The sequence below is a fragment of the Gymnogyps californianus genome, chromosome 7 (genome assembly GCF_018139145.2).
Source record: "Gymnogyps californianus isolate 813 chromosome 7, ASM1813914v2, whole genome shotgun sequence".
Taxonomy (NCBI): Eukaryota; Metazoa; Chordata; class Aves; order Accipitriformes; family Cathartidae; genus Gymnogyps; species Gymnogyps californianus.
In genome coordinates, this window is record NC_059477.1 from 16,714,835 (window position 1) to 16,736,942 (window position 22,108).

The following is a 22,108-nucleotide window of genomic DNA, read 5'->3' on the forward strand; positions in this document are numbered from 1 at the left end:
AGTGTCATACCTACTGCAGGAGGGAAGCTGGATCCTAGGCTGAAGCACTGTTGCTCACCTTTGTGCTGTGTTGCATGGTTAGAGTATGAAGACATCTGGAAATCCATTGCTAGCTCATGTTTTAGCATTATTTTTTTTTTCTGTGAAGTGCTCAGCAGAGAATAATGCTTCATTCTCTCACTGTGTCATTCCATACCTTGATGAGCACTTTAAAATGTAAAAGACATTGTTCAGAGCTGACATCTCAGAACTGTGGGATGAATACTGTCTCCTAACGATATTACTTCTTCTCTTCACTGATTTGACAGAACACTCCTACACACTGTGAAATAACACTTTACCTCCACAGAATAATAAACAGTAGTTTGAAATATTAACTCCTTGGCAAGAAGCTCCGAATGGTAAAAGAGACAGTATGACTTCTAGCCCCCTGGCTCAACGGTAGCTTTCCTTCTATTCAATAATTAATATTCATTTCAAATGGTAGGTGTGTTCTGCAGTGCATAAAATTTACAAGAAAAAGGAATGAAAAGCTATAATTATTAATATCTAGTTAGATCTATACAGCTTCAGGTGTTTCTGGTTTTAGTTGGGCCTTTTTCTTCAAGATTGTACTAGTGGTATCTAGTATATTGAATCAGGACTACAGTCAGAAAATCAGCCTGATATCAAGTATTTATTTTTAGATTTGAGAGCTGTGGAAATGTAAAAACTGATTTTCTCTCTTTTTCTTCTTCAGGTTTCATTGATTTCATAGTAGAACCAACATTTTCTCTTCTTACGGACTCAATGGAGAAAATTGTTATGCCTCTTATAGAGGAAGCATCAAAATCTGAAAGTCCTGCATTTGGGACACCCGGGTATGAATACACTCCTTAGTTATTGAACTAACATAAACCAACATAATAATGTTATTCTCAGAATTATCGCAATTATTTTAACAGTTGGAAAAGTACATAAATAGCTGTACAGTATTGCCACCATGTGGTGCTATGTTGTATTTGCAATATGCTCTTACTCCGTTGACTGTGGACGATCGTGCATATAAAAAGGCAACAACACAATAATGAGCAGAATACACACGTGTAAAATACAAAGTTGATTTTCTACAGCATATCTAACAACAATTTTTTTCCTTTGACTATGATCTTTGCAATAGATTATTGAAGGTCCTAGTTCTCTTATCTTGAATGATTTTCAGTATAATTTTAATTGACAGTACCAAAAGTCATTCTTTCCTTTCTGAGAGACAATTGGAAGTGGAGGTCGTGAAGGTGGTTTCAGGTTTTTTTCTGTTTTTTATTATGCTGTAGGTCACTTTCCTTCTTCACTTTTCCACGTTAGTATTATTTGATATACACACTTGAGACAAAATTGATTCCACTTATATTCCACTTGAGAGATCTAAATACAGTGTAAGTGAGTTGCAGGAGGGGGTTTGCCCATCAGACTCTTGATTTTTGCATCATGATAGAAGTTGTCTATAAAACAAACTAGCTATGACAGACAATGTTATCTGAGTGACTCCACGCTGAAAGCATCGTTCAATAATCAGATGTTGCTTTTGCAAATATTGCCTCTGTTACCACATTTTTTTCATTTTAAAACTGTAATTTGAGCTTTCACTGAGGCTACTAATATGATAACTCTGCAGGGCAATTTTTCATTTGCTCTGCATTAGTTAGATTTTAATAGCAAAATGATGAACCTAGCTCTTTTCTGATCATGAGTTTACATGTGTTTCAGTTACTAGAAGTAAGTAGAAGTTACTAGAAGTAGGTATTTATGACAGCGTTCTTAGTGTTTTGGGGAATAGTGTTAAACTAAGGCATTATTGATAACAAATTTGTTTACCTACTCACTTCTTCACAAATGAGTGATTAGCAGCTGCAAATGATTAGTAGCTCCAAGCTTCATTTTCAGTTGATGTTCATGACTGAGTGGTAGATGAACAAAGGCTTATGATCCAGCAAAACTTCGTCATGTGAGGTGGAGGATAGAGATTTTTTCTTAGTGTGGAATCAAGAGCTACACTTACGAAGAGAGTGGGGAGCCTATAGCATGATACAGAAGTGTCTGAGCCAGCAGAGTTGCACAAACACTACTGGGTGGACGCCATGAGTATATGGTGTGAAATTCACTGTGGTGCCTGGAAGAAGATAGAATTATAGCCTATGCTTTCCACTCTGTCCCATTCAACATCTGTGGAGCAGATGGAAATTGCAGTTAACTCTTCTTGTGCAGTTCTCACTGATACGTTCACTCAACTATATTTTGGAATTATATATGGAAAACTATTTGTATGCATATTAACATCTGTCTTTGGTACCAATGAGATAAACTGTGCAGCATAATTGAGTAAACAAAACCTGGTATGACATGATTACTCATACAAGGCCAGAAATAGATCTGATTTTTTTAATCCTAAGAAAAAAAGAGAGTTCATTCTTTTTTTCCCACCTTCACATGTATCTGCATATTCACATACGAATAATCAATTTGACTTTTACCTTATCTTAGGTGTAAGGTAGCAGCACTAGCTCTTAGGTGGATTTTAAAGCCGCTGTACTAAATCCTGCTTTGACTACACTTGAAGGCATGTACCTTGAAGAGAATTCCCAGCTGAAGCTAAACTTACTTACCTGTCATATACTTTCGTGTCTTGCTTTTTTTAAATGGGTCAACAAATAACAATCAGATGTCTTTCCTGTGAGTCCCAAAGATACCATTCACTGTTCAAAAACACAGCTAAGAAGCTGCTCCAAAATGGCTACATAAACATTCTTTCAAGAACCAACTTATAAGTAATGTATTTTCAGCTGTCACTTTTTTCCCAAGAATTCCCTGGAAAAAGGTTGGTAAGAATCGGTCTCAGGTCGCAGCTTCATGAGTAGAAGAAATGTCTTGTATCTTGGGCACTCTTTGGTGAAAACTATTATTTCGAGTTAGTGATTACATATAGGTCCTAAGGAATTTGATTCAAATTAACTGTTTGTGTATTATTAAAATTGCCTGACTGTGTTCATAATTTAGGGTTTTTTCACTTCTGCAGCCAAAATAGTTTGGGAGCAGTAAGCAATGCTGAAGCACAAAGACGACCCAGTTTTAAAAGTACAAGTGATGGAGGGACTCACACAGAAAATTCCCTAGCAACTGTAGACCTAACGAGCTTTAAGGACAACTTGATGAAGATCATTCAAGCAAACAAAGAAAGATGGAAAGAATTAGCAGTAGAAGGTATGATATACTAAGGTGGAATGTTTTTATAGGTTACTCCCCAAGTTCTCTCCTACTTTCATTTTTTAATTTCCTTCAATCTATAAAAAAGCATAGGTGAGGTAGGTGGTAGGTGGTCAGGGGATTAGAGGAGATCTTATAACCTGTACAATAAGGCTCTGTGCTGCTTTATCAACAATTCAAAGTAGTATGTGCTGCCACATTTCTTAAGAAACATAAAAGTTGTACTTTGCTATTAGAAATGCTATTTGTTCCCCACTGTATGGAACAAAATTCAGTATTGCAGACTTCTTGGGACTATGCTGTAGGCAATCATTTAAATGACCCAGTGGATCTAAAGATTTGGGCAGTCACAGCATGTATTAGACCCAAACAAGGCAAAAAGTGACTCTTCGTTTGCCAGTTGATAGTTAATAAAGCCAAACCTGCATCAAGCATCTTGGTTCCTAAGCCATACCTGAAAATTGTCTGGAGTTACAGTTATCTGAGTGAAATGATTTGTGATAATTGTTGAACACAATTTATAACCTTGATCCAGGTTAAGTGAATGCCATTTGGGAATATTTTGTCCACAGTCTGTGTTGTTTCCGAGTAAGCACCTGGAATATTTCAGTATAGCGTTTCACTGCTGGGACTGGTCTAGCTGTACCTGACCTGATGCTAACTTCAGGGAATGGTATCCTGGAACCCAGTGCCAGCCTTGTCTTTCATCCCATCATACAAAGCAGCATCTTTTTTTTCTCAAAGAGGTGTCAGACAAGACAGAAAAACTCTGCTGAGCAGTGCTAAATTCTAATTTAGTGCTAAGTTGCAAATGAATATTCTCATTAGGAGAATATTAAGTAAGAACAAGCTTCCATACATCTATTGTGACAGTGACCTGAGAGTTAGGTAGAAGGGGCAGCTGAGGAGGAGATTTAACTAATATTGTCTCTTCTTCATAAGCAGCTTCATATGATCGATTGCCTCTTTTGGTATTGTGCAACTAATACTCTAATACTGACTGATCAAAAGGACAAAGCTGCTAATTTGCAATGATCAGTAGTAATAGCAGACCATCAGGGTGCCCAAGACCACTTAGCTACAGCCTGCAGAAATCAAGCAGCCCTGGGCTATCTACATGCAAGGTCCTTCAATATGGAGAACTTACTATCTGGAAGTTTGCCATTTCCAGTTACATGTAACTAACCAGTTTGATTTTGGTACATCAACTTTTTGGTATATTGTTTTGGAGGTGTACAGTGCTATCAAAGAGATAATTTTCCCTTCCTTTCCAGTGCTTTGTAGTGCTCTATAAATTGCTGATGCATTTAGCCCAGTTTTACTGGGCTGTTGACAGCCATTGAAAACACAAAGCTTCTCACAGCAAGAGATTTAAGAATTCTTCTGGGTAAATGATTGTTTCTCTGTACAGTCAATATTATTGTGAGGCCCAGCAAGATCCAGGAAACTCTGGGCACACTTTCTACTGTGAAAAACAGAGCTGTTAATGTTCAAGACTCCATGGACTTTGTTGAGATTGTGGTTGTCCATATTCTAGGATGCCCTTCTTTTCTTCCATCAACTTGACTAATGAAGTATAAGTATTTCCTGAACAGAGTTATGGAATTACAGTAGAATGTACATTAGGAAAACTGATGGGTAAGTGGAAATAGCTGGTGTTGAGGCCAGAGCTTGATGAACAATATCGACTCTGTGTGATTGTGGTTGAATCTGTTTTGTAAAACCTCTGCGAGAGCAAGAAAGAGATTTATAGAAAACTGCGTCCATAAAGAGACTACTTGCAGCAACATCTGCAGTTGACTGGAGCATGGCATGGAGACCTTTAGGGTGCCTGATTAGAGTCTAGAGGAACCTTGTGAATAGTGGAAATACTTTTGAGTACAGATTTATATTTTGTTAGTACACAGATAGTAAGTTTTTTAATAAAAGCTGTGAGGGGATTATGTAGGTTTTGTGAAAGTTAAGATATTTTCCATTCACTTGGAATGGAATGTGTGGTCGCTTACTCCATATGCGGGCACTAAGGGCTGCTGGAAAGGAGGTTTTCAATAAGTGAAAGTAACCCTCTATAGAGCACTATCTGAGGTAGCACATAATGGGAGAAGGAATCTTCCCCAGCTGGTCCAGATCAGCAGTATATCTGCTCTGAAGCTGCACCCTGCAAAGGCTGAAAATCCTTAATCAGACTGTGCAAAATTGACATCTAGTAAAGAATGAAAAATACATCCCGTTTCCCCTTGAAATTCCTTTCAGATTGCACTCAAGTTTGACTGAGCTTGTAAATGAACAGCCTGAGACCTTGAACTTCAGATAATTTGTTCCATCCTGTCTGGATCTCATGTTACCTTCTCTGACTCTATTGCTTGATGAAAAGTCTTTAGGTTGCTCTGGGCATATGTATGAAGTTGTGTTTTATTCATATGTTAGTAGGAGCACGCACCGAGGGAAGAAATATCAGGGGTAAATCACTGCCAGGTGAAAGGAGCATTGTTATTGCTATCATTGTTCCTAGCTAGATAATTTATGACAAGCCACAAAGAGCTGAGTGCACTGAGGAGGTCATGTGTATGAGGACAGTGTGCCATGGTAGTAAGCAGGCTGGCTGTTGTGTAGGTCTCCAAACACACTTCCTGAGCTGACTATGACAAACAGTACTTGTGCTGTTAAAAGAACTGTCTGCATTCTTGTCAGTGGGCTCTGCAAACACTAGACATTGTTCCCAGATTAGTTCACAGGCTCAGGAGAAGTTGTCTCTATAAAATGTAGTAATACAGATGCACAAGTAATATAGAAAGGAAACTAGCAACAATCCATATAGTCTCCTGAGGACGACTTGAACTCATTCTAGCTTCTCACCTTTTCAGGATAAGGCTACTCACGTAGCATTGGTTGGGAGGCAGTTCAGCTGGAGCAAGGGCTCCCTCAGCAAGGGGTGAAGAAGATGATCTGACTCGTATGCCCAGACAGTCCAGAGCAGAAGACCAAGACACACTGACAGTGTTGTTGACAGGGCAGCTTTCCTGGAGATGCTGGTGCTACTCCTCCCTGAAAAGATAGTTGCTGTTGAGACTTGATTCAGAGCAAGCAGCTTGTGCAAGGGACCCTATGCTTTATTTTGGAAAGGCCTGTGTTAGTAAGGAAAGCGTTTATCTACCTAGGCAGCTGTTTGAGAGCTTCTTTAACAGAAGGCTCACTAAGTAAGATGGCTCCATTTTGCTAAAAAGGCCATGTCTTGTATAATTGATGCAGAGGAGCTCAGTGCTCTATAGCCTAAGGGTCCTCAACCTTTCACCGCTGGAGAATTAGAGGAATGTTTCTCAGGCCTTTCAGGGAATGCTGTTAACAGGGAATTACCATAATGATCAAACATCTGGGATTCTAATTTGAAAGCCTTGATGTTTAATTAATATTCCAAACCCCTAATCGCTAGATAATCTGTCTTTGTTCAACTCAACACAGTGATAAAGAGACTATTCCATCCTGTGCTTTTTTCAACACACAGTGTCTATGGCTGCTGCTATTTGCAATTGTGGTAGTTGTAGCAAATAGACAGTAAAGATGCTCAGATGAGTCTGAGAGGTTCTTTCATTAGAGAAAGAGTTTGCTAACTGGATTTTAAGGTCTGGAAGTTATTGACCTACTGAGAAAGCTGTAAGAAACACACAACTTGTTGGGAAAGATTTAAATATCATGTAAGATCCTTCATGATGCAGTTCTTAGAACACAGAGAAATTGTAACACAATGATTTAATATTTAAAAAATACAATGGTTATTCCTTATGCCTACAACGTTTATTCCTTCATGCTTATTTTGTTCTATAAAAATGTTCTAAAGATTTACTAATCAAATTGATCAGTGGTTGGCAAGCTCAGGTACTCTTAACAGAGTAAAAGGGTATGGACTAGTAATCATGCTTACCATCTGTTCAGTAGACATCATTGTAAATAAAGTTACAGGGATAAATAAGTGTTGTTATCTTCACTTTACAGTTGAGCAAAAAGAGGCACAGACATCTTAGGACACTCACCTCAGCTTGTATAATAACACGAGGGAATGCAGCATACAGACCAAGGGTCCAGCTGCCGGTCGAATGTGTCCATCGCTGAAGCATGCTAACGTTGTTCATCTTCAGGATAATACAACAGCAGTGTTACTACTTGTTCCCATTTTATGCTTATGTAACTCTTCTGAAGAATTAACTGTTACAGGACCTGACCAAAGGTTGCATTATTTGTATGGAAAGTGATCAGTGATAAATCTTGTCCTCAACACCTTCTGGCAGTGCACTGTGCTGCATGGCTCAAAGGTGTATGTCTGGGATGACTGACCACATCGGGACAGGATGAAAAATGTGTGAGGCTGAACAAGCCTCTTGCACTGTCCTGTGCTTAATTTTGATAGTAAAAATATGAAAAGATGACAACTATTGCATCTTTGGAATAGAGATCGGCCTTTTTTTCCCGTGGGCAGCAACTTTGAATAACAAATGTCTCTTCTGAAAGACCTCTGCATGGCACCTGCAGGCCCCCCTCAGGCACTTTCAGTCCTGCATACTTCCAGTCGCAATAACCACAGGGTTTGGTTCCATTTTGTCTGAAAGATTTTCTATGCAGACTCACTAATAAGAAGAGAGTAACAGCTGCTGAAATGCGAAAATCTGAGAGTGATGATCTGATAGCATGTTAATGTGATTTAGCAGCCGCTAGGAAGGGCGGGCAGTGGGAGGATGTGTGTGACAGTCACAGAAACCGACTGACAGTTTGGCACATGAAATCTACCCTAATGGACTGTTTTAATCTGTTGGAGAAAAATAAATTCAGGGGGCTAAAGGAGTCCCATCTAGGATCAGTGACAGTGATTTTAACTGCAGTGCTAAAACGTTTAGGTCATAAGCGGTTTTTGAGCTAATCCAGAAAAGTGTTAAGAACAGTGGAAAAGGAGAATTTTTCACCACATTCGGAGGAAGTGCAATGAATGGGTTGAGCTAAGAGTAGCAAGAAACATTTTGTATTGGCAGTACCTGGTAAATCACAGACTAAGGAATGATAACTGAACCTGATAATGGAACCTATTATATATCCCCCTGGCATACACACCAGAGAGCTGGCCCGCCTCGGCACGTGACAGACTACATGACTTAAAACACCTTTCCCCTCTAGTAGGCTAGGAGCAGCATGTCCCTCCCTTCCCCTGTCCTGAAAGTCCCAGCATTCGAGCCCCTGTGCTTACAGCTGAACAGCAAAAGAGAAGTAAAAAGTGGAGGTAGCCACCCAAGGAAACCATGAACTCACAAATTATTTTTAACCAAATCTTTTAGTAAAAAGTTTTGATAGCTAATTAAGCATTTGCTACGTTTTCTATATGACATAATGCTGTGACATCCAGTGCCACTGGATTATGTGGTTTGTAGTGGTTTTATATACGCCTGTATCTGTGATGAAATTTGTGTGAGGAGTTGAAACTGGAAAGAATCAGTGTCTAAATAACTCTGTGAGTTACTGCAATGTATTCTTGGGTTTGAAAATGGCAAGTTGTTTGGGAAGAATCACAGTTGTTTGGGAACTCTTGGACATGTCTTTAAACTTACTTGGGAGTCCCAGGGGCACCAAGATCAGTCCTCTTGTTTTCTGCAAAGTTTTGATGCTTATTGCTGGTCTCTTCCTCTTCTGTTTAAAATGGCTGATGTGAGAACACGTCTTTTAGAAAGGTGCAGTTCCTTCCCATGTTGTCCCGGTTTTGGTCTTCTGTCACTGCTTTCTGGAATTTTGTTTTCCAGTAAAGAAGAAGGCAGACAAGCCTAGTAATCTAAGTTGGTGGTAACATACACAGAGAGTCCTTAACATCCAGCAGCATTCTTCATTACAGATTCCTCAAATAATTTAATTCTTAGTGAAGATGAACAACTTTCCTCTCTAATTCAGTAGTTTGCTAATTCTTAATACTTCAATGTCATTATGTCTTTCTTTAAGGGTAAGTTATTGTAGCTTATTTTCAACACAGCCAATGAAAACAGCAAAACAATTCAGCAGACATTGCTTTACTGGGGTTTAGCGCTGTGGCAGTCACTGCCATTAGCTGATTTGAGATGTTCTGCTTACACATGGCTTTTGTATTTTTCCTCTCCACTCTTGTTAAGTCAGTGCATGCTCAAGTGGTGCAGTTGCTGGAGACAGAAAGGTATCTTACAAGCCCTGTACAGTGCAGAGGATAGTAGTTGAATGCTCTGTTTCTTATTACAGAAACGCCAAGAAAAGAAAGTTGATGGACATATACAGAAGAGACAGTACCAAAATGTAGAAAAGCTTCCTCACCACTTAGTAGACCATGTCCTGAAAGTGTTGCTGCATACACAGGCAGTAACATAGCTGAGCTGGTGGAAATCAGTGTTGTCGCTGATAATACAGACTCACCAGAGCTTCTGCAGCAGCAGAGCAGCGATACTTTGGAGACCACAGAGTCCTACAGCACGGTGCTAGAGATTCAGCCGTGTGACAGTTTTAGTGTTTCATGGACAGTTTAGTCCTTCGTTGGGCTGACAGGAATTCAGTGCTCCCATTCACTCCAGCAAACAATAAAAAAAAAGAACTTAAAGAACTTGCTTCAATTTTCAGAGACTTATTAAGCCAAAAAAAAAAGGTGACTTAATGAAAGAAGAGTAGTATCTGGTGAAGAGGGGAGAGGAAAGAAGTCACCTTCACTAGTTAACACATTTTCTGTAGATACAAAATTACTAAGTACCAGAATTTTTCAACTATTCTGAAATTTGGCTCTTGCCTTATGACTCCTGCCAGTTTTCCAAACAAAACAATCCATTACAATTATTTTGCCAACAGCCCAGCCTAAACACAACAGAAGAAAGACACCACTTCTACCATGTTTACATATCAAATACCATCGTTGCTTCTCATGAAGGACAGTGATTTAAGGCAGGAGTTCAGAAACAGCACAGAAGTACAGAAGAGAGGGATAAGATTGAGTGACCCCTAACAGACCAGTTAGGAGAAGCCATTTGTTTTACAGATGAACTCACACAAATTTTGCTGAATAAGACTTGGGTTCTTGTAAAGAGAACAATACCAAACAGTTGAAAATATGTAAACAGGCCTGGCTCCAGACACTTTTACCAACTTAAAACAGAGAGCAACTTAAAACCGGTAGCAACAATAACACATACCCTGAGTTCACTGCACAACACACTTCTGTCTGCCTTTATCTGAATGGATATGATAATCCTTAAGCTGTTCAGTGCCTAACTGACAACCCCCCCCCCCAAAAGAGGGGAGTTTTCTAGAGGGCCAAGAACGTTTTTTAATCTTATTAATCTTATTCATCTATTTACTCTTATTAAATATTGTCAATGTTGCAAATGCCAAGTTACATTGTTCATTTAACATACCCGATTTCCATCTCTGGCTGGCCATGGCAATGTGTGCCTGTAAGGGTGGAGGAACTTGCTCTTCCCAGCAGCCCAGTGTAGGGTGAGGGGCAGCAGCCTTGCCCGCTGCTTTCAGAGGGCCCTGGCAGTTTGTGGCTGGATGGAGGCAGAGGCTTTGCTGCAGTATTTATTACAATTCTTCCTGTCCAGCACTGGGATCAAACATCATGCCAGCTCTGCTTCTCTTACACTAGTGGTATTAACTTAACAGTGCCTTGCTTGAATTTTAGTTATTCTGTTTCATCCGAGTGATAGGACAGCAGAAATGATAGAAAATGCCAATTATGATATACAATATAAAGATTCTGTATAATATAGAGTACAATTATTAGCTGTTATGGAAAGCAGAAATCTGTATTTTTCCAGCAGGGACAGCATATTCCACAAGTGGCTGACATACCATAAGAATCCAGTATTTTTCATCTTTTTGGCAGTGGATTTCATAGGGATTGAAGCTGAGTGGAGCAAGCAAGTCAGAACATAGACTCAGATGTCCAGCAGATGAGAGACTTAATACCAAGAAAAAGGATTGGGGGTCTTAATGAAAGTTGTGATATCATCATAGAGGATTTTGTACTTGAGGCTTCTCAGTCTCGGTCACAACTACCAGCCACTCCTTCTAGTTGCCCTGAACAAACTTCTCCCAAGTGGACAAGATACTTTTCTTCAAGCTTATTTAACTGAGAATTACTTTGAAATTTTATCACCATGGAATGGTAATCACAGATATGATTATCAGCATAAAAAGACTGATGTTTAGCAATAATTTTAAGTCCACAGATTTTAAAATTCCACAGTATTTTTCATACTTAGAAAAGATAGTATTTTTTTATAAAGTTAAGGAAAAATGCTTGTAGCTGTGCCATATGGATGTAAATATGGCATGTAAATCAGTTTCTTGGGACAAAAGCCTTAGGTAGGGAGATTATACCATGAGTGACAGATGCTTTAATTAACATATCTAGATTGAACATCAGATTTGCTTCAAGTTGCATATACATATTTCTTAATGTCTTTAGCCCAACCACTTCTTTGTAAGAGCTGCATTGAAGTCTGTAGAAAAAGAGTACCTGTCCAAGTTTCAGAAGATTTGGAGTCCAAAACAAGCAGTTCTCTAAAGTTTGTAAAAAAACTGGCTTAACAATTTAGAAATTGCTCAAATTTGAAAGTTCTTGATTTTTTTAAAAGTATGCCATAAAGTATAAGAACTGACAAAAGAAGGAAATCATTTAACTGTTCCATGCTTCTGCACATCAGTTCAGGTTTGGAGGTGTTCCTTTCCATCCCATTTCACAGGCCAAATTGTACTTCAGGAAGAACTTTCTTTGGATTCAGAAAAGTGAGATGATGAAGATGCCAAATGCTGACTGTGGTAGAAATGTGATTACAGACTGGGCTATCTTTCAGTTGTCATGCAATCACTTTTGGTCTGAATTTGGACTGGTCACTCACAACCAGAGTTTCTGGGAGCTGCCAGTTGAACTCAATAAATATCTCAATGCTTGGTTTCCTTCCTTAATACAGTGTGCACAGCCAAGTTAGAAATTTTATGCAATATCATGCAGCTGTTTTGTACAGGTGTTGTTCAAACTGCAATGCTTTCACTTTTTAAATTCATAGTGTTTTGTATCTTCTGTAGTAGTATACAGATTCTAAAATCTGAATTTATGAAACCGAGATTCTAATAGCAAGAGAAATAGGCCCTCCATGAAGATGGTACAGTTATTTTTTATCAGACACTTCACCCTCCATCACAAGTTTTCCATTCTGTTTTCTTCATCTTCTAGTTCCTCCGGGTACCACCTCTCTGTGCTGCTCTGTTCTGTCTCCTTTTACTCTGGACCATTTAATTTGTACTGTTCTCCAAGTCTCTGCAATAGAGCAAGGAACAGAGCCTTCCACAAACATTATTTTCTCCTGTTGCTGCTGTCCCCTGAAGCACAATTTCCCCCGTATTTCTTCCTTCCCATTCTGTATGTGCCACTAGCCATAATGGCAGCAGTGCTGGATTGCATACCTGTAATCCTCTATAACTTGTTCCAGCTGAAACTCTGTATTAGCTGACACTTTGGACTTTTCCAGGCTCATAGGCCAACTTCCTTCAAGGCTTCCCTTCAGTTCTGATGCCTCCCCCATCCCCAGCAAGGTGCTCCCCTCCATGTCCTTTCTCTGTTGCAGAACTGATGAGCTCTGCTCCTCCTAGTCCTATGGTGGTGAACACCACTCACTGCTGGGGGACGTGCCTGCAGCATGGGGTCCTCCTGCTCCCATCCTTCAGCTTACAGCGTGTCTGAGGATGCTCCTTGCTCTGTACTATGGCCAAAAAAAAAAGAGGTACAAATTAAAGATCAAACCAGAAAGCGGACCACTATGGTTCAGTTGCAATAGTGTAATCAGGAGCAGAATCTGACCCATATTAAACACACCAGTGCACATGACCTCATGCAGAAAGTCAATGTTCCCAATGTTCCCAAGTGCAGCTCTATCAGTCACTACTCTGAAATCAAACAATTGTGGCATATCCTTCTTATCTAATTCACATATTTTGTTCCCTCTTTGTAGAAGAACTTGTGAAAAATGTTGGTGAACAGGAAAAAGACCAAAGCAGAAATTCCACAGATGCACAGTTACAGGAAGAGACAACAAGGATACAAAATGAGAGTAGTCAGGGAAGCGAAGGTACAACCTGTCCTCCCACATCCATCGTCCTACAAGTAGTCTCTTTCGACACTCCTCTGAGTGATGAATCCAACTCAGAAAAATGCACTAACTCTGATCCGAACCAGAAAGATCTCACCGATGCCCAGCAAGAAACACAGAGTACAGACCCACTGAATGGTAATACTTCATCACAGAGCACCAGTCAATCTAAGGAAGCTGTCCAGGGCGAAGCTGCAGCAGTGTCTGGTACCTCCCTGTCAAACCCCGACAGTAATGTAAAATAGTGAAATAAGGTGTTGTACAAACCACCAACGTAAGACAGTTTCTTCAGGCGTGTGTAAAAACAGTAGTGTCCTGAAACCATCAAATAAAAGCTGCTTGATATAAACAAATATTATCTTCTTGATATTAGCTATTTGGTATCTAGTAGAAAATTTTTTACATAACATACCAAGACCTTTAGTTGAACTGCAGTAATGATTTTAAAGTAATTTAAAAATGCATATTTGCGATTAAATAGCAGTTTGTTATTGGAGAATGAGGTAAACTTTTGAAAGAGAACTATATAACATTTTCTCTTTGAATAAGTAATTATTCTTATGCTATTAAAATGCACTCCCCTTAGTTTAGGCACCTAATACGATTATTATTTTGTAAACCACATCCTTTGTACTAAACGTAATGTGAATTTTAGAGTTAACTTTAAGTAGATGGAATTTGCTAACTGTAGTAGGCATAGGACTGTGTCATTCTCTTAATCAGAACGATCAGTCTCCTGACTGTAGTTTGCAGGACAAGTGGACCAGCCAGAAAATCCCTATAATGTCAGAATATTTTTTTAGAATGGAAGTATTTTATCACAAGCTGACTATGATTTAGTATCTGGTGATTGTAAGACAGTATCAAGGGCAAGATGCCCAAGCAATAGGAATAGATGTTATGAAAGTAAGAAAGACACTGTGCATTTTCATTTTATTTCCGAATTTGCTTATTGTTAGAATAAGCTTTGAGGTATTAGGGTAATAAGAATAATCAAGGCATATAATGACACTTCTTTTCCTCACTGCTAATTCAAATGCTAAACTCATTAATGCTTTTATGACAGTGAGCCTTGCAATATTGTGCCAGAAGTATGGCATTGTCTGAGCATCAACATTGAAGTGCTTATAAGGCTTAGCTTAGACATAAGTATATGACTTGGCATATTTCTCAAAAATGCTTTTTGTGGAGAACTCCCACTTATTCTAGAGTTCCACGTTCCAGTGCTCCATGCTTTTATTGTTGACAGGTTTTTTCCATCAGAAATAACAGATGGTTAATTTAGGGTCCTAAATCAAAATATTTACACTAAAATTAATTTCACAGCATTTGAAGTTGTCTAATAACTGACATTTTTCTCTTTTGACATGTATTTTTTGCACCAATTTTTGTATTAAAGCCCAACTTGAAATTTAAGTGCCTTAGAAAAGTTTCCCATCTCCTGGATGAGGAACACAGTAGGAAAAGCTGCATCTTCTGTCTTTCAAACTATGCAGAAGGCAGTTGTGGTGCAGCTGTCCAGATGGCTGACCAACAAAAATGCTGTTTGAGAGGTCAGATACAACTCAGCATGCAGTTAGTGCACTCTGTTGCCTTGTCAATCTTTATATTCCGCCTTTCCTATGAGAACAGAGATTTCTTATTTTAGAAAAAGCTAATCTCATTCATTTTCTAAGGCAGGGAATTTTCTACAGAGTGCCTTGTATTTTAACACAAACTGCAGTATTTATGAAAAGGGTAAGAAGTGGTTGAGTTTGTAATAGTGTATTTCCAAAGGCAAACATGATCTGGAAGCTATTTTTTTTTAAGATGGAAAAAAGATTTAATAACATGAATTCCACCAATCCAAGGATGTTCCTTCACTAGAGATGGCAATATTCAAAAAGAGTTCAGATAAATAATGATATAGAAGTAAGAGATTGATTTAATTATTTTGTGGAAATAAATAGTATTGGTAAGGTCCTGAACTAAAAGCCAGAGCTCATACAAGAACATTGCTCAGCTCTTGCACCACTGAAGAGGCAGTGGTACTTACACCATGGACTTATAACAAGTCATGGAAAAAGGGGAGATATAGCAGAGGACATAACTGCATCAAGTGATCAATCACACAGTAAGACAAGCAGCAAATTATTTTTAAGGCAACTCCAGAGGCTGAATGATGAGCCAATACTCCCTTACTGGGATCCATCAACTTACATCTGAGCCATTGTAGGTTTTGCAGCACGCACCTCTGTTGCTGCTGATTGCCACAGAAAGTTTTGGTGTAGAAATGTAGGTTTCTCTACTGAAACTAAACATCTGTGCCTGAAAATCTTAAACTGCTGTGTAAACATCTTTGGAAATGAAATGGAACTGAAAGGATTTTTCTCCAAACTCTCCTTTACTACAAGCTATGCCTTTTCCTGCTGGCGAGAGTGTGTAAAAAGTAGAGGCTACTGCTCATGCCATTGATCGAACACATGCCCAGCCATTGTAAAATTCTGTTCTGAACAGGTCTTCAAATTAATTTGAAAACTGTTCATCTGATACGGTTTGTGAACAAATGTAGTCATCAATTCTTGGTGTTGTCATGGGAAATTATATTGTCACAGGAAATGATATTGTCAAAATGCTGTTGTCATGGGAAATTCAGAGAATTTATGCGTTCCCAATTCTTTGGATCTTGCATTCTAGAATAGTGACTTTTCGCCTATTTAGACCTGTGAATCCTTAAAATTTTTCCAGTGGAAATGTGCATCCCTGGTCAGCCAGCTTAAGCCTACAGAAAGTAAGTTTGCATTTCTTTTAGTCTCATGAACCTTTCATGGATCCCCTCATAAGTAATTCATAGTCCCTCAAGTCAGAAAACCAGAAGATGAAGCTGGATTTCTGATTTACACTATCACAAATTTTTAGTAGAGTGCTACTATGCATAGAATAAGGATATTGGTTAGGTGTTATTTTTAAAGGCATCTGATATTTGAAGGCATTTTTAGTTGTCATTTTATGTGAAACATCTGTTCACTGTGGTATGTTGAATTTACTCTCATCCATCTCCTTCAGTGATTATTAGTGTTCATTTTCCAGCATAGATAAATACCCAGCTAAATGGAGAATTTGATGAATGTTGTGCCTGGTTTCTGTAGCATATTAATGTCAGAGTCCAGTACTCCCTGACCAGGTTCTTTTAGATATTCCATGCACGAAGGATGTAATGTTTAGTATCAAATTTACCTATTTGAAGATAGTTGATGTTACGTGGGATTTCTGATTTAGCAGTGATACAAAATGTACTGAAAGCACACTACAAATGTAAGTTACACTTAGCAAAATAGACCAATTGCAATACACAACTCAATCACAATGCCGATGTGAGTCCTGTTACCAGTCTCTAGAATATGCTCGCTGTCACGATGCTGGGTGTCCCCAGTCACCAGTAAGGCATACACAGGTTGAAGCCAGCTCAAGCTCGTTGCTCTCTTCAAAATTCTTTTGCTAGTTGTTTAGGTTTTATACTCTATATTGGGCTGAGCCACGTATTCACTCCCTCCATGCTGGCCTGGCTAACTCAGGGAGACAGTCACACTCTTCTAATGAACACAAGGAGAAACGGCTACACCACTGGTTGATCGCCTCAACTGTAATATAGTCACTGGTTGATCCACTCAACTGACACAAGTGCTTATCTAAACCAAAGGCCACCCTGTGCTCCCCTTTGTGTTGAGATTGTCAGCTTTCTTTGCAAAAGCTCTGGTCGGTCACCCCTTGCATTATCTTCGGAGCTTGATGGGCACATTGCCCTTGCCCATCTCCATTGAGCCTTCTTCTGTTGTAGGGGTTTATTGGTCAGTCACGATATCATTTACATTCTGATTTTATGTCATTAAATAGTTTGATTTATACTTTAAATTTAATAATGTTTCATTCTTGCATTTTCCCTATTTTCCCAATATTTAAATGTCATAGAAAAATATTTTGAATATTTTATGGTCTTTTGAAATGATTTACAGAGGGACTATGTCATCATATTCTTAAAACTTTCTTTCCTAAGGACAGACAACCATGTTACTATATAGTGAGAAATCTATCTATATATTATTTAAATACTATAATCTTTTAAGTCAGCACTGACCCTTTCACAGAACTTTATGCTTCTAAAAAACTGCAGAGGAGACCTAATATTAACTTCTTAACTATATCATAGATGATATAAATAAATGACATATATGGTGGGCTTTTTCTGTGCCTGCCAATTAAAAACGTATACTGCAGGTATTTACATCACTGTAATGCGCAAGGGCCGGGGCAGCAGACTTTCTACAAACACACGGTGAGACTCAGGTCCTGGCTCTTTGAGATGAAATGAATTAATATTGGGTTTCAGCAGCAGCTCTAAGTACCTCTGCAGAGATTGTGCCGCCATGTTAAAGATAACTGAAAAGAAAGGCAATGCAGGCATTTAGTATTGGAATAGTCTGCAATATTCAATACCAAAGGGAAAACTCAGGCTAAAATGCTTCACATTTCTCTTTCACGGTGGTGAAATGATTTGCTATCATTCTAAATGGAGGGAATCCATTAAACTGTCATTGTTGTCTAAATGTAGATACTTAGTGTTTTTGCAAGAGTTTTCATTGCTGCAGTGTGTGTAGAAGCCTCATAACTACAAATAGCACAGCAGTCTCTGTTTTTTCTTCTCACTCCCTCCTTATTTTTCTCTGTATAAGTGATTTTGAGATGGTCAAGGGTGAGTGTGTTGTGTATGATGCAGTAGCACTCGGCACAGAAGGGAGATAAAGCATGGGCAGCATCCCCACTTTTCACTTTTGCACCTCTATTGATGGCCAGCGGATCCAGACAGGACTCTTTTAACCAAGGTCAGATATTTTCAATGGAATGTCACTTCAAGCAAGCAGAAGGTAGCATACACGTGACCTTACACTTTTTCCCTGCTTCCCGAATTAGAGTTATTTGAGTATTAAGAAGCACTGTACATCTATCAGGACATTATTAGCGCTCTCCATGCTAGATTTTTCTACCTCTGTCTATACTTTCTGTACTGAGGATGGGGTGTAGAAGGCTGAAGCTATGCCCAGAGTGCTTGCTGACTCCCGGGGCAGAGAAGTAAGCACCTGCGGGTGCTGGGGCTGGGAAAATGAGATAGAAAGTAAGAAGAAAAGCAACATAGTTATTCAGATTGAAATTTCATATGGTAGCTGTCATTGTTCTGTCCTTTATAAAAAGCAGAAAACTCAGTTTGGTTTTCTGTGAGTAAGCGATTGAATTATAACAGAGATGGGGAACATGGGAAGATGATCTATCTGCGTTCTTGGGAACTGTCACTGAATGTTTGAATGTACTATGATGAGGGGGTTCCCCATTAAAAAAAGAAAAAAGGGATTGTTTTCTTCTCCTTGTATCAAATCTCTTTCCAGGTGTAGTTCTTGTAGACTATTGCATTTTATTAACAGGAGTAGCTCTGCCCCGGGTCCTGGTCAGTGCAAAGGGACAACCAGAGGGTCGCTATTAGAAGAACTCCAGTTGTGACTGAATGTCGTTTTTCTCCACAATACCTTTGTCCTTTCCATCATCTCACTTTCATTTAATTGAATGGTACAAGATTAAGTGGAACTATTATAAGGTGATTTTTTTTTAAGTGATGATTTTCCTTTTCTCCTGAGTGATTTATTAATTAGAACATTAATTTTAAAAACTGCTTATGTTTAATTAAACAACTCCATGTTTCAATGATTTATAAACGCTAATTGGCACACTTTTCACTCATGATGATAGCCACATTAATCCTTAATATCAAAATGTAAAGGAGATAATAAATCTGTGATAAAACAGATTATCAGTAACTTCACTCTGTATGACAGTAGAGGTCTAGCCAGTCACATCAAGTTGTACAAAGCATTCAGTGTCATCAGCAGTCAGTAACTGAAAGCCTCTGGAGGATAACCAGGTTAAATAGCAGCGGACAGATCCACATCAACAACATGCCAGTTTGATTTATGGTAATGCAAGTGGCATCAAGTAATCATCCATGCCATGCAAATGCTAGTGACCATTCAGTGCCGCGGTGGCCCTGTGGTGCTCAGCCAAGGGTGGAACCCTTTGCATCCATGCAAAGTGGGGACAGATTGCTGTGGTGCGTGGTTAGTTTTTATGAAAATTACAGATACAAAGTTTTTGTTTTAAGGCCTCCACAAACCACTCCTGTCCCACTCCTAAAACTCTACTATCCACTCTACATCAAGCACAAAATTTAAATATTTAGATCAATAGATACTGCTTTCATACCTCTCCCCACCCCTTTTTTGTTTTTGTGAATAATAATAAAAGTTTTGCTAAATCCCTCCAAAAACAACTGCAGGCTAAAAGATCTGGAGACATTCTTGTTCTAATTCATGGTAGTCCAATTTTGAGACTTTAAAAGCCTTTGGAGAACTGGTTGTTTATATTCCACCTAAACTAAATTTATGTAAAATAAGGGGGACGGTGAAGAATGCTGCTTGGGGGAATACGGCCCATCTGCTGGTGGCCACATTACAGCGTGGGCAGCACCCACTCTGCCACCATTCAGGGCAGTGAAACAAGGGTAAAATCAGTAGCAATTCTTACTTGTTTACAGTGAAGCCATGGTGAATTCATAGCTATTAATTTTCTTCTTTCCTCATTCTCATTCGCTCCTTTTCCTCTCTTCCCTTTCTCTTTTCTAAACTGTTAGCCACCTCTTCAACTCGCTGTCTTTCAGTTTTCCTTTCAGATCATATATCATCTGCTTTCCCTTTCAGCTGCTTTGTTTTCTGGCTTTCAAAAATCTTTTCCTGCCTGTATTTTTATTTTATAACTTTGATGCTTCTCCCAGCTCATCTTCTCCACTTTTGAGACTTCTGTGCTTTTCCTTTTTCACATTTTCAGTTCAGCATTATTAATCACTGGTGAGATCACTCAATCAACTGGTTAAAACTGAGAAGTTACTGTATAGTTAGTAAATAACACTGTAAGTTTGCTACATTCTCCCCATGCCTACTATCTCAGTTATAATTTCCTCAGCTGTACTCATTCAAAATTACTGAAGGAATAGTTCAAGCAACAGCTTAATATTATGATTGTCAGTTTGAAATTCATGTTGTATCATTTAGTTTGAAAGCTGCTTGTGTTACTTGGTGTCATTGCTGCTATCTGATTGAATTAACAGAATTCTTAGAACTTGACACTGGCATCTTTCATTATCAGAGAGAAGCTTACTCCCAATTTGAAAGCCTACATTAAAGAGGATTTAAACAGCAATTCTCTGCAGAGGGTGAATTTTGACTTTCAGTGAGTTGGAAGATAAAATAAACCAAACCCAAACCCACTTTATTAACACTTACTCATGTAAATGTCTTCATATTTTTGTTTCATGCTGTGCTCTATTGCTTTCATTCTATCTTTTGCTTTACGGATAAGCCATAATGTGCTTTCATTCTATCTTTTGCCTTACGGATAAACCATAATGATTAGTTAATTCAATCCTATGCTTACTCTGGTGAGAAAGCAATTTAAAAAAGCAGTGACTGAAACCTCATTTTAACCTTAGAAAAGTCAGGAGGAAAAAGTTCCTGTCTGTCTAGAGCTGTGCAGATTCTCTTGACTTGGTTAACTTCCTCACTCAGGTTCCCAATCACATTTGTTTATCTTCCAGGTGAGCCTAAACACTGTAAGAAGTCAGAAGATATAGTAAAAGCCACTGAGCAGAAAGAAGCACTTATACAGAACTAGATGTGCTATTTCTTAAAAGCTTCTGACATTTCAGGCAGGACAGGTAATTTTGTCATTTCTTTCTTATAATGGGGAGAGTTTTATACCATAAAGACTCATTTAGTACTATTATTATCCTCTTTGTTCTATTCCAGTTGTGGTTTCATTACAAAATTTTGAAATGGGGATATGGTACACCCCACTTTGTATGTCCCCTTAAAAGCCATTCAACATAAAGAAGGGAAGAACAATTCTGAATAACATCTCTGAATCCTTAACGTCAGACTAAATGATCATGCCATAAAACATCCTCAATTCATGTATATTAAATACTGGAAGTAGTAGTATTAAAAATCTATCGTTTATGATTTTCATTTGACCTCTGTTGCAGGAGAAAAGAAGAACTCTAGCTGTTCCTACCCTGTGCTCTCAGAGGCTGTTATCTGTCGACTTGTTCTTGGATCATCCTGTTTCTGTGGAGAGTGATTGGACAAATGATCAAAACTGTAAAACATAAAACCCTGAGCTGGTAACTCAAGGCACTTAACAACTCACAAGATTTCAGTTGTATTTGTTGTTGCTATTTCCTCTTCTATTCTGCTTTCTTAAACTAGCCAAAATAATTTTTTCAGCCAAAGTTGGACCTCGCTTTATTGCATCACTGACACCAGACATTTCCAGTTAACCATGACCCATGTGAAAACACGACATTTATCATCTACCTGGGATTGCTGTTACGTGTCACTGCTACTGGCATCCAATGGAAATGGAAAGTCAAAATGAAATGTTGTTATAGAAACTTGTTCATGCAATCATGCTGCATGCAACATAAAAGTCCTACTTGTTAGCTTCCTTAATATATCTGGAAATAAAAATAACGTAGACTGTACAGGGAAGTTGTAGAGTTACACTGACCGGCCTGCGTGGATGATGATTCTTCCCCACTGCAGTGGCTGCCATATGGAGAGAACTGGTGTTTAACAAATCAGTATTCAAAATATCTC

The 22,108-nt window shown here is 38.7% G+C and overlaps 1 protein-coding gene across 1 annotated transcript in view; it reads left to right on the forward strand.

Annotated features, from left to right (window-relative positions):
* The window catches only part of PDE1A (phosphodiesterase 1A), a 155,120-nt gene extending 133,995 nt beyond the window's left edge, over positions 1–21,125 (forward strand). Inside the window, exons 12-15 of the mRNA XM_050899779.1 lie at positions 740–860; positions 3,053–3,237; positions 13,239–13,514; positions 21,049–21,125. Coding sequence (XP_050755736.1) covers positions 740–860; positions 3,053–3,237; positions 13,239–13,514; positions 21,049–21,125 — 659 coding nt within the window. The remainder of the gene's footprint in view (positions 1–739; positions 861–3,052; positions 3,238–13,238; positions 13,515–21,048) is intronic.
* Positions 21,126–22,108: the final 983 nt, after the last annotated feature.